This window comes from Rattus norvegicus, chromosome 2, assembly GCF_021556685.1.
Source record: "Rattus norvegicus strain SHRSP/BbbUtx chromosome 2, alternate assembly SHRSP_T2T, whole genome shotgun sequence".
NCBI classification, from domain to species: Eukaryota; Metazoa; Chordata; class Mammalia; order Rodentia; family Muridae; genus Rattus; species Rattus norvegicus.
Genome location: NC_141535.1, coordinates 103,655,918 through 103,667,985, shown reverse-complemented (window position 1 = coordinate 103,667,985; position 12,068 = coordinate 103,655,918). Strand labels below are relative to the sequence as shown.

The following is a 12,068-nucleotide window of genomic DNA, read 5'->3' as shown; positions in this document are numbered from 1 at the left end:
GTGAAGACTCCCAGCTCAAAGGACCAGTAAATATCTTCAACAAAATCATAGAAGAAAACTTCCTTAACCTAAAAAAAGATACCCATAGGCATACAAGAAGCCTACAGAACTCCAAATAGATTGGACCAGAAAAGAAACACCTCCCGTCACATAATAGTCAAAACACCAAATGCACAAAATAAAGAAAGAATATTAAAAGCAGTAAGGGAAAAAGGTCAAGTAACATATAAAGGGAGACCTATCAGAATCACACCAGACTTCTCGCCAGAGACTATGAAGGTCAGAATATCCTGGACTGATGTCATACAGACCCTAAGAGAACACAAATGCCAGCCCAGGTTACTGTATCCTGCAAAACTCTCAATTAACATAGATGGAGAAACCAAGATATTCCATGACAAAACCAAATTTACACAATATCTTTCTACAAATCCAGCACTACAAAGGATAATAAATGGTAAAGCCCAACATAAGGAGGCAAGCTATACCCTAGAAGAAGCAAGAAACTAATCGTCTTGGCAACAAAACAAAGAGAATGAAAGCACACAAACATAACCTCACATCCAAATATGAATATAACAGGAAGCAATAATCACTATTCCTTAATATCTCTCAACATCAATGGCCTCAACTCCCCAATAAAAAGACATAGATTAACAAACTGGATACGCAACGAGGACCCTGCATTCTGCTGCCTACAGGAAACACACCTCAGAGACAAAGACAGACATTACCTCAGAGTGAAAGGCTGGAAAACAATTTTCCAAGCAAATGGTCAGAAGAAGCAAGCTGGAGTAGCCATTCTAATATCAAATAAAATCAATTTTCAACTAAAAGTCATCAAAAAAGATAAGGAAGGACACTTCATATTCATCAAAGGAAAAATCCACCAAGATGAACTCTCAATCCTAAATATCTATGCCCCAAATACAAGGGCACCTACATATGTAAAAGAAACCTTACTAAAGCTCAAAACACACATTGCACCTCACACAATAATAGTGGGAGATTTCAACACCCCACTCTCATCATTAGACAGATCATGGAAACAGAAATTAAACAGAGATGTAGACAGACTAAGAGAAGTCATGAGCCAAATGGACTTAACGGATATTTATAGAACATTCTATCCTAAAGCAAAAGGATATACCTTCTTCTCAGCTCCTCATGGTACTTTCTCCAAAATTGACCATATAATTGGTCAAAAAACGGGCCTCAACAGGTACAGAAAGATAGAAATAATCCCATGCGTGCTATCGGACCACCACGGCCTAAAACTGGTCTTCAATAACAATCAAGGAAGAATGCCCACATATACTTGGAAATTGAACAATGCTCTACTCAATGATAACCTGGTCAAGGAAGAAATAAAGAAAGAAATTAAAAACTTTTTAGAATTTAATGAAAATGAAGGTACAACATACCCAAACTTATGGGACACAATGAAAGCTGTGCTAGGAGGAAAACTCATAGCGCTGAGTGCCTGCAGAAAGAAACAGGAAAGAGCATATGTCAGCAGCTTGACAGCACACCTAAAAGCTCTAGAACAAAAAGAAGCAAATACACCCAGGAGGAGTAGAAGGCAGGAAATAATCAAACTCAGAGCTGAAATCAACCAAGTAGAAACAAAAAGGACCATAGAAAGAATCAACAGAACCAAAAGTTGGTTCTTTGAGAAAATCAACAAGATAGATAAACCCTTAGCCAGACTAACGGGAGGACACAGAGAGTGTGTCCAAATTAACAAAATCAGAAATGAAAAGGGAGACATAACAACAGATTCAGAGGAAATTCAAAAAATCATCATATCTTACTATAAAAACCTATATTCAACAAAACTTGAAAATCTGCAGGAAATGGACAATTTCCTAGACAGATACCAGGTACCGAAGTTAAATCAGGAACAGATAAACCAGTTAAACAACCCCATAACTCCTAAGGAAATAGAAGCAGTCATTAAAGGTCTCCCAACCAAAAAGAGCCCAGGTCCAGACGGGTTTAGTGCAGAATTCTATCAAACCTTCATAGAAGACCTCATACCAATATTATCCAAACTATTCCACAAAATTGAAACAGATGGATCACTACCGAATACCTTCTACGAAGCCACAATTACTCTTATACCTAAACCACACAAAGACACAACAAAGAAAGAGAACTTCAGACCAATTTCCCTTATGAATATCAACGCAAAAATACTCAACAAAATTCTGGCAAACCGAATCCAAGAGCACATCAAAACAATCATCCACCATGACCAAGTAGGCTTCATCTCAGGCATGCAGGGATGGTTTAATATACGGAAAACCATCAACGTGATCCATTATATAAACAAACTGAAAGAACAAAACCACATGATCATTTCATTAGACGCTGAGAAAGCATTTGACAAAATTCAACACCCCTTTATGATAAAAGTCCTGGAAAGAATAGGAATTCAAGGCCCATACCTGAACATAGTAAAAGCCATATACAGCAAACCAGTTGCTAACATTAAACTAAATGGAGAGAAACTTGAAGCAATCCCACTAAAATCAGGGACTAGACAAGGCTGCCCACTCTCTCCCTACTTATTCAATATAGTTCTTGAAGTTCTAGCCAGAGCAATCAGACAACAAAAGGAGGTCAAGGGGATACAGATCGGAAAAGAAGTCAAAATATCACTATTTGCAGATGATATGATAGTATATTTAAGTGATCCCAAAAGTCCACCAGAGAACTACTAAAGCTGATAAACAACTTCAGCAAAGTGGCTGGGTATAAAATTAACTCAAATAAATCAGTTGCCTTCCTCTATACAAAAGAGAAACAAGCGGAGAAAGAAATTAGGGAAACGACACCCTTCATAATAGACGCAAATAATATAAAGTACCTCGGTGTGACTTTAACAAAGCAAGTAAAAGATCTGTACAATAAGAACTTCAAGACATTGAAGAAGGAAATTGAAGAAGACCTCAGAAGATGGAAAGATCTCCCATGCTCATGGATTGGCAGGATTAATATAGTAAAAATGGCCATTTTACCAAAAGCAATCTACAGATTCAATGCAATCCCCATCAAAATACCAATCCAATTCTTCAAAGAGTTAGACAGAACAATTTGCAAATTCATCTGAAATAACAAAAAGCCCAGGATAGCTAAAGCTATCCTCAACAATAAAAGGACTTCAGGGGGAATCACAATGCCTGAACTCAAGCAGTATTACAGAGCAATAGTGATAAAAACTGCATGGTATTGGTACAGAGACAGACAGATAGACCAATGGAATAGAATTGAAGACCCAGAAATGAACCCACACACCTATGGTCACTTGATTTTTGACAAAGGAGCCAAAACCATCCAATGGAAAAAAGATAGCATTTTCAGCAAATGGTGCTGGTTCAACTGGAGGGCAACATGTAGAAGAATGCAGATCGATCCATGCTTATCACCCTGTACAAAGCTTAAGTCCAAGTGGATCAAGGACCTCCACATCAAACCAGACACACTCAAACTAATAGAAGAAAAACTAGGGAAGCATCTGGAACACATGGGCACTGGAAAAAATTTCCTAAACAAAACACCAATGGCTTATGCTCTAAGATCAAGAATCGACAAATGGGATCTCATAAAACTGCAAAGCTTCTGTAAGGCAAAGGACACTGTGGTTAGGACAAAACGGCAACCAACAGATTGGGAAAAGATCTTTACCAATCCTACAACAGATAGAGGCCTTATATCCAAAATATACAAAGAACTCAAGAAGTTAGACCGCAGGGAAACAAATAACCCTATTAAAAAATGGGGTTCAGAGCTAAACAAAGAATTCACAGCTGAGGAATGCCGAATGGCTGAGAAACACCTAAAGAAATGTTCAACATCTTTAGTCATAAGGGAAATGCAAATCAAAACAACCCTGAGATTTCACCTCACACCAGTGAGAATGGCTATGATCAAAAACTCAGGGGACAACAGATGCTGGCGAGGATGTGGAGAAAGAGGAACACTCCTCCATTGTTGGTGGGATTGCAAACTGGTACAACCATTCTGGAAATCAGTCTGGAGGTTCCTCAGAAAATTGGACATTGAACTGCCTGAGGATCCAGCTATACCTCTCTTGGGCATATACCCAAAAGATGCCCCAACATATAAAAAAGACACCTGCTCCACTATGTTCATTGCAGCCTTATTTATAATAGCCAGAAGCTGGAAAGAACCCAGATGCCCTTCAACAGAGGAATGGATACAGAAAATGTGGTACATCTACACAATGGAATATTACTCAGCTATCAAAAACAACGACTTTATGAAATTCGTAGGCAAATGGTTGGAACTGGAAAACATCATCCTGAGTGAGCTAACCCAATCACAGAAAGACATACATGGTATGCACTCATTGATAAGTGGCTATTAGCCCAAATGCTTGAATTACCCTAGATACCTAGAACAAATGAAACTCAAGACGGATGATCAAAATGTGAATGCTTCACTCCTTCTTTAAAAGGGGAACAAGAATACCCTTGGTAGCGAAGAGAGAGGCAAAGATTAAAACAGAGACTGAAGGAATACCCATTCAGAGCCTGCCCCACATGTGGCCCATACATATACAGCCACCCAATTAGACAAGATGGATGAAGCAAAGAAGTGCAGACCGACAGGAGCCGGATGTAGATCGCTCCTGAGAGACACAGCCAGAATACAGCAAATACAGAGGCGAATGCCAGCAGCAAACCACTGAACTGAGAATAGGACCCCCGTTGAAGGAATCAGAGAAAGAACTGGAAGAGCTTGAAGGGGCTCGAGACCCCATATGTACAACAATACCAAGCAACCAGAGCTTCCAGGGACTAAGCCACTACCTAAAGACTATACATGGACTGACCCTGGACTCTGACCTTATAGGTAGCAATGAATATCCTAGTAAGAGCACCAGTGGAAGGGGAAGCCCTGGGTCCTGCTAAGACTGAACCCCCAGTGAACTAGACTATGGGGGGAGGGCGGCAATGAGGGGAGGGTTGGGAGGGGAACACCCATAAGGAAGGGGAGGGGGGAGGGGGATGTTTGCCCGGATACCGGGAAAGGGAATAACACTCGAAATGTATATAAGAAATACTCAAGTTAATAAAAAAATAAATAAATAAATAATTTTATAAAAAAAAAAAAAAAGGTGAGTGCTGCTGTTCCTGGCTAAATGTAGTGCTTTTGTTTCAAGCACTAAGGCTACAGGGTATTTGTCTCCAGGCCCAGTTTCGAAGACCATATCTATATAATTTTGTTTTGTTTGTTTGTTTGACATAGGTTCTCATGTAGCCCATAATCTTCATGCTCTAGGTAGCTGGGGATAGTCCTGAGCTCTTTATTTGTCTCTTTTGACTTCCCAAATGCTGAGACTTTGGGTATACGAATCACATGACAGGTTCCCTTATCTTCAGAGATACATCATAAAATACTTATTTTATAGGTTTAAAAAATGATGGGATTGTGGTGGTGACTCAAGAGGTTATTTTTTATTGCTAATTTTTATCACAAAACAGTATGCATTCCATATATAATGCAATTTCTAATCCACTAGAGATATTTCTATGAGAAATTAAATGCATAATACTTAGTGTATATATCACTGTGACCAACCATAATACAAATATTATAAATCAGAGAAAAAGTTTAAAATAATATGAAAATCTTTGGTGCCTTAAAGCCACTTATTCTTATAGTATAATTTAAAACAAATTAGGTGTCATTTTCCCTTTCCCCTGTCTGGGCTTACCTGTCTCCCATCTGCAAGTAAGCTGCCTTTCTTGCATATTTTCATTGGCCCAATAAGCCCAGTAAATATATCTTTGGTGAGGTCAACTCCAGAATAATACATCTTAGATAGGCACACAGGATCTGCATAAGTGGGTCCCATTTCTTTGGGGACAGTCCATTCATACGTAAAGGTTTCTTTGGGAGCCACATGGGAGGCTGCTCGAGGATGAGGATATAAGAATGGTCACAATAGAAAGGTTACATATGAGCTTTCAAAAGTGACTACTGAGCCACAGACTGGTTAGGTCTAATAATACACCTCTAAGTTCCTCGGTCCCAATTAGAATTCCCCCTTGAGCTACCCTGTCACATTTGACAGACTGGTGTGATAAATTCAGGAAGCCCCAGATGTCTGCCTAGGATTGATCTCCCTCTTTGTGTTCAGATATGAAATATCTCTATTTTCTTTCAAGCAGAACTAATGTTGACAGTAAATACCATCACCTCTATCCGTCTGTCAGGTGCAACCGTACCTGGCAATAGGGGGTAATCCGTTCGTTTTCTCTAGACCAAACTAAACAGAAAGCAATAGCAGAACTGAAATGAACTTAATCTGTGATCCTTAGCAAATTCTCTAAATTTTCACCTAAAACTGAAGCCACAAAGCTTCAGTAGCCAGCCTATATAGTCATGTTGCAATTGGCAGCAAAATTAGGAGATTTCATTGCTAAGACTCAATAAAGATAGTTGAATATATATTCATTGGTCGATATTTTATATCACTGAAGTCATATTAATAAATGCTTATAACGGTAAGAGAGCAAACATCACAAAACTGTAATGCCAGTATATTTATACACTACAAACTCAACCATATTTAAAGTATGCTATATATACACAGATGAAAACAGAAGGATTCACACACACACACACACACACACACACACACACACACACACACACACACATATATATGAGATTATGGATTACTAGTAGTTTTGGTTATAACCTTGGTTATAGTTTAAATATCCTAAATTAAGCCTGTAACCTTAACATTGCAGGACCTTAAAAAAATATTCATCTAATAGTATTTCAAAAATATATAATTGATACAGCTTAGCTAAATTCTTATTTAGTTATCCAATTAAGATATAACAAAATTCTGTAAACTAATTAGAAAGGATAGAAAAGAGTTTTATTTTCAGTTTGGATTATTCCTAAAAGTAATATAGGCACTGTTTGGTATCCTCCCTTCAGCTTTCTCAGGCCCTGAATTCCCTACTCACCTTGCTTTGAGGAACGGCCATCTGGGCCATAGTATGTTCCCTCATTTTCCTTGGTGAATCTTACCCCCATTGGCTGAATGCTGAGAGGAAATTGTCCTTTGTTATGAAAGGTGACTCTAATGATGTCTCCTACTTCTGCCCAAATGACAGGACCTAGGGACAAAGAGTGTATTAGTTGTCTTTATTTGGCCCGTGACATACAGGCTGGTGTTTTTAAAAGTCCATTATTGCAACAATCTAATAAATTTGAAAAAAGTCAAGATTTTTTTCTTTTATCCAACTTGAGGGAAATTACTTTGGTTATTGTCTTTCTTGAAGTAGGTAAAATTTGCACATAAAAAAACTCATTTATAGTGTTTACACACCTACGAAAACATCTGGAGTATCTACACTTTCTTCAACCTACTGGTCTGGGCTGCATGGCCTTTGACCTCAGTTGTGGTAAGTTTAAGGTGGGTGTGACGAATAACCATGTTTTAGAATGTAAAACTCTAAAATTGATGTTACCAATTGTTAAGTAAAGATATAGTTATATAGTACATAAATGCTTGATGTAATACCCAAAAAGACATTTATTGAGGGCATCTTATCCTTTCTTCTAAGTGTTCATGTCTAACATCTAACCCTTACTATAGTTTCACAAGGAAATAACTGTTATTTTCAATTTTACAGAAAAGAGCAGGCAAAGAAAATAAAGTCACCCAACTAGTAGATAAAGGGAAAGACTGATTCTTGAGTCTATACTGTGTTTACCAGTTATGAGAGGACTTGGAACTGGGAGCAGCCTCTTGGACAGATTCAGCCTGGGTCATTTAGTAAGCTTACATTTGGTTTCTGAGAAAGTATACATTTGGGTAAGTCAGTTCTTTAAACCAACTCAAACAATTGCCCTTATCTCTCTGGAGAGATAAGTACTCATTTGCAGTCATCATGATATAATGAAATAGTGAAAATTTATGACTGATAATTTTGAGTGAGCTGCTGTGTTGGATGGTACCGATCTCCCCAGCTTCTATCTAGGAATCATGCTGCAAGGCCGGACACTTTCGTTCTTCCTGAGGTTGGGTTAGCCAAGAAGAAAGTGTTTCCCTCATGTGTGTCCTGCTTGAACTCACCAAGGATTCCAAGATGTTCCTCATCAGGGCCTCTTTGCTTCCGGTTTGTGAAGGAATCATCTGTGTACTCACGATAAACCAATTTTTTATAAGAGCCACCAATTCTTGTAGCACCTTGCTCAAAAAATACCCTTGAATCACTGCCAAAAGGAAAAAAGGGGGGTTGATTCTGGTGTGGAGTTAGAATAGAGGTGCCTTTTTGATCCTAACTGAAGAGAAGAGTCGGGCTAGTGCTTAGCGCTGCATGGCAGCCATGGCTTATGGTCCACACTAATTTCACCAAAGAGGCACACAGACTTAAACCACTCTTGAGGTTTGGTGAAGGAGTAGAAAATGAAGCAGGAAGTTACATTTTAAAGTGAAGTGAAGACACATTTCATCATGACCACATCACCCCTGTTCTAGAGTAGACACTTCACCCCACTGTGTAGCCGCTGTTCTTCATTGAGTCTGAGCATCAGCTCAATGCCTCTGTTTGTTTGCTAGAAGTCAAGTGATAGTGCAGTTGCTAGTTTTTTCCCAACTAAAGAAATTCAATTTTAGAAGGGGATATGATTTTTATAGAGTCACCCTATTCATCTCTTTTGTTTGACAAATGGGTTGACACCAGCTTTTTGCCAGGACCTCTGGACTGTGTTGGTGAAATAGTGACAGGTAAGCTGAACTCCTCATCCAGATAGATCACACATCTATCAGAGGAGACCTTAGCTCTGGTTATATGAGCTGAAGAAGTTGAGTGTTGTAGAACATTTCTCCTGAAAAAAGCAGGGTAGACCATTCACAGAAACCATTAGAAATGATGTCCTAAGACTCTGAGGTAAAGGAGGGTCATCTGAGGAACGTGTGGGTGATGGAGAGAATCTACCAGAAGATCACAAAAAAAAAGTAACAGTCTGGGAGGTTCAAAGGAGCAAGAATAAGTATATGGTGAGAACACCACATTCCACAGCAAGGCTCCTTAAGTCTTCCCACTCTAAGCTCTCTTTGGCCTGAGAAAAATTTATAGGACCCTAGCCTAGGTACAGAGATATATAAAATGGGTTTAGAAATTAAATACTGCTGTGATAGGATAAGAAACTATAAATTTATTTTAAGATGAATTTTGAAATACATATAATTGTGCCATTTATTTAAAATGAAAGCAAAATTCATATTAATAAGATAGATGTGTTTATTTATCCTTACGGAAAGAATTAAGTGTTGGCTGCATATGTGACACTGCAGAACATAGCATCTCAAACACTTTTTAGAACAGATTAATATTTTGGTTTATAATTGTTAGTATAGCAAGTATATAGTACAAATGGGACAAATACATTCAGGGTCTTTGGAAACCACTAGAACTTCTGCTTTAATCCCAAACAAAAACTCTTTCAACAATGGTGTGTGTGTATGTGTGTGTGTGTGTGTGTGTGTGTGTTTATATGTGTCTGTGTCTGTGTGTCTGTGTATCTATGTGTATGTGTGTGTGTTTATGTGTGTCTGTGTCTGTGTGTCTGTGTGTCTGTGTGTGTGTATGTGTGTGCAAGTCAGCAACTCAAACAGCAATTTTTAAAATCAAACCCTGTAACAAAAGATATGCCAGTTTGCACATGCATGCAGTGGTGAAGCTATGAGATCGTGTGTATAAGAGCAGAAAGCTTGGTAATTCATAACACACATAGCCTTGAATCTGAGCTGGGGTGTTTCAGGCAGCTGAGATAGCACAGAGTGGCACGCAGAATGCAAAGTGCGCATGCTGTGCATGCAGGTCCAAGGCTACAGAGGAGCCGCGTGGCCGAACAGAGGAAAGCCCTGTCGAAATCACCTTGGATTCATGATAAATTATGTTTTTAGTTAATTTTTGGTTGTTGGGCATTCAGAAAACTTTTACTGTTGATAAAATGTTCGTGATACCCAGATTAATTTGCTCAGTCCCATATGGCGGCCCACAGTTGAAGAAGATGGGCCCAGAAACCACAGCAGAGAGCTGTGTACTCAGCAAGCAGAGAGCTGTGTACTCAGCAAGCATAGAGTATAGGGTGGAGGAGTAAGGAATGAGACCTGGAGAGATAGAGGTGGGCAAGGGGACTGGTTAAGGTTTGGGTACTCCATTCCATGGCAATAAGGAAGGATTTAAGACTTCAGTATGAGTATTTTAGTAGCTGCTCCAGTAGCTGCTTAGAGAAAACAATAGGAAGTCAAATACTATATGAAGAAGACCAGTAAGAGGACAGTTTTTATAATTTCCATGTAAGATACTGAGTTTGGTCGTGTTGGTGAAGAGGGTGGAGGAAAGAAGACAGTTTCCAGAGAAACATAGACTCTGGTGATTCAGTACCTGATGGGGGGTGTAGGTGGCATTGGTCAGGACAGTATGTAGGTTCTGGACCTTGGCAATGGTGTTCACTGAGTGCAGAGGAAATTGCTGTGAACAGGACACAGTGAATTCAGGTAGGACACACTAAGTTGGACAGGCCTCAGCCAAGTAAAGGTGTCATTAAGAAAAACCGAAATACAAGTCTGAGGTTTGTAAGAGTTGTGGAGGTTAAAGACGCAGCTTTGGGAGTTGTCATATGTGGTTGTCAGTGAACCTGGGACTTAAGTCTGTGCTTTAGGAGCCACAGGCCTGGGTACAGACAGGCCCAACACTGCAACATTGGGGAATACAGAATAAACTTAAAAAAAAAACTTTTTAAGAAAGAAAATTTAAAGATGGATCACAGATCTGTGAGGCAGTAGTGTGACACAGATAGACATAGATATGGCATAATCTTGTTGACACTTATTTGGTGTATAGGTACCAATGTATGCCATGTCGTATATGTAAAGGTCAGAGGTCAACTTTCAAAAGTAAGTTGTTTCCTTCCACCATGTGTGTCCTGGGGATGGGTCGTCAGCGAGCACCTGAGTCGTCTCCATGATGCCTGTTGACTTTTAAGATGGCACCTTCTCTTCTTTATGGAAAGTGGCAGATAGGAAAGAAAGACTGAAAAAGATTGCGTCATCTTATGAAAACCAGCCCAACAGCCCACAGAGTCACTTCTGTGCGTCATAGGATACCATACAGAGAGAGAAGGGCTACACAACAGGGGAAAATACTCTGTTGAGTATCTGATGAAAGAATAATATTCAGGCTGTATAAGGAGCTCCTAACTAATAAATACCAACAGAAACAACCCAAGTCAGAACTGGACAAAGGACATAAATGGATATTTCTCTGAAGAAAATATATGTACGGCCAATAAGCCCTATGTAAATACTTAATATCCTTGGTCATAAAGGAAATGGTCTTTGTGGGGTGCTACCTTCCCAGACTGGTTAAGTTCTCTCCAGTGAAGGTGTCTGTCCCAGACGGAGCATAGTCCCAAATGGTCTCCTCGGCAGCGATGTAATAATGTCTCACATGTCTGTCTTGGATATCGTCGTCCGGTGAGGGCTTGTTGCAGTCACGAACCTGGAAAAAGGCCTGCAAACCAGCTGAAAGAGCCCAGGGGAGGCTCTGATGAGTAGGGAAAATTGCTGATGTGGTGGCACATAGAAACTGAATCAATCCTCACAGGTAACAAAGCATGGTAAACATCTCTACAGGCTACTGGTGCAAAGTTATTTTTAAAACAGATGTATGTCTGTTTTATATATTTATGTATGTTTTTATGATTTATGAATTAAGAAGCATGTGTGTATTCAAAAGAAGATCTCAGACTTTGTGGGGTTGCTCTTAAGACTCTAAACCTTCCTTGTCACACACCCATTAACTAAACCAGCCTTTTCTTTTGAGGGGGCTTGGCTATTTTAAAACAATAGTCTCTGAGGGAATATCTTTCAAGGGGTAAATTTTTCAAAGTCTAATTTTCTCTGGAGATAAATTTCACAAATTTATGAGATTTTAAGAACTAAGCGTTTTTATACCTTGCATCATGGAGACAAATGACATTTACAAGCTAAGGCCAAGAACAGA

General features: G+C 39.2%; 1 protein-coding gene across 3 annotated transcripts in view; it reads right to left on the bottom strand.

Annotated features, from left to right (window-relative positions):
- Positions 1–12,068, bottom strand: part of Cp (ceruloplasmin) — a 58,476-nt gene that overhangs the window by 33,828 nt on the left and 12,580 nt on the right. For all 3 annotated transcript variants that reach the window (XR_015658447.1, NM_001270961.1, NM_012532.2), the window contains 4 exon segments: positions 11,416–11,587; positions 8,129–8,268; positions 7,014–7,166; positions 5,747–5,943 (listed from right to left, as the gene is read on the bottom strand). Coding sequence is in view for 2 of the 3 variants with exons in the window: in NM_001270961.1 (NP_001257890.1) it covers positions 5,747–5,943; positions 7,014–7,166; positions 8,129–8,268; positions 11,416–11,587 (662 nt within the window). In the remaining variant the exon portion in view is untranslated.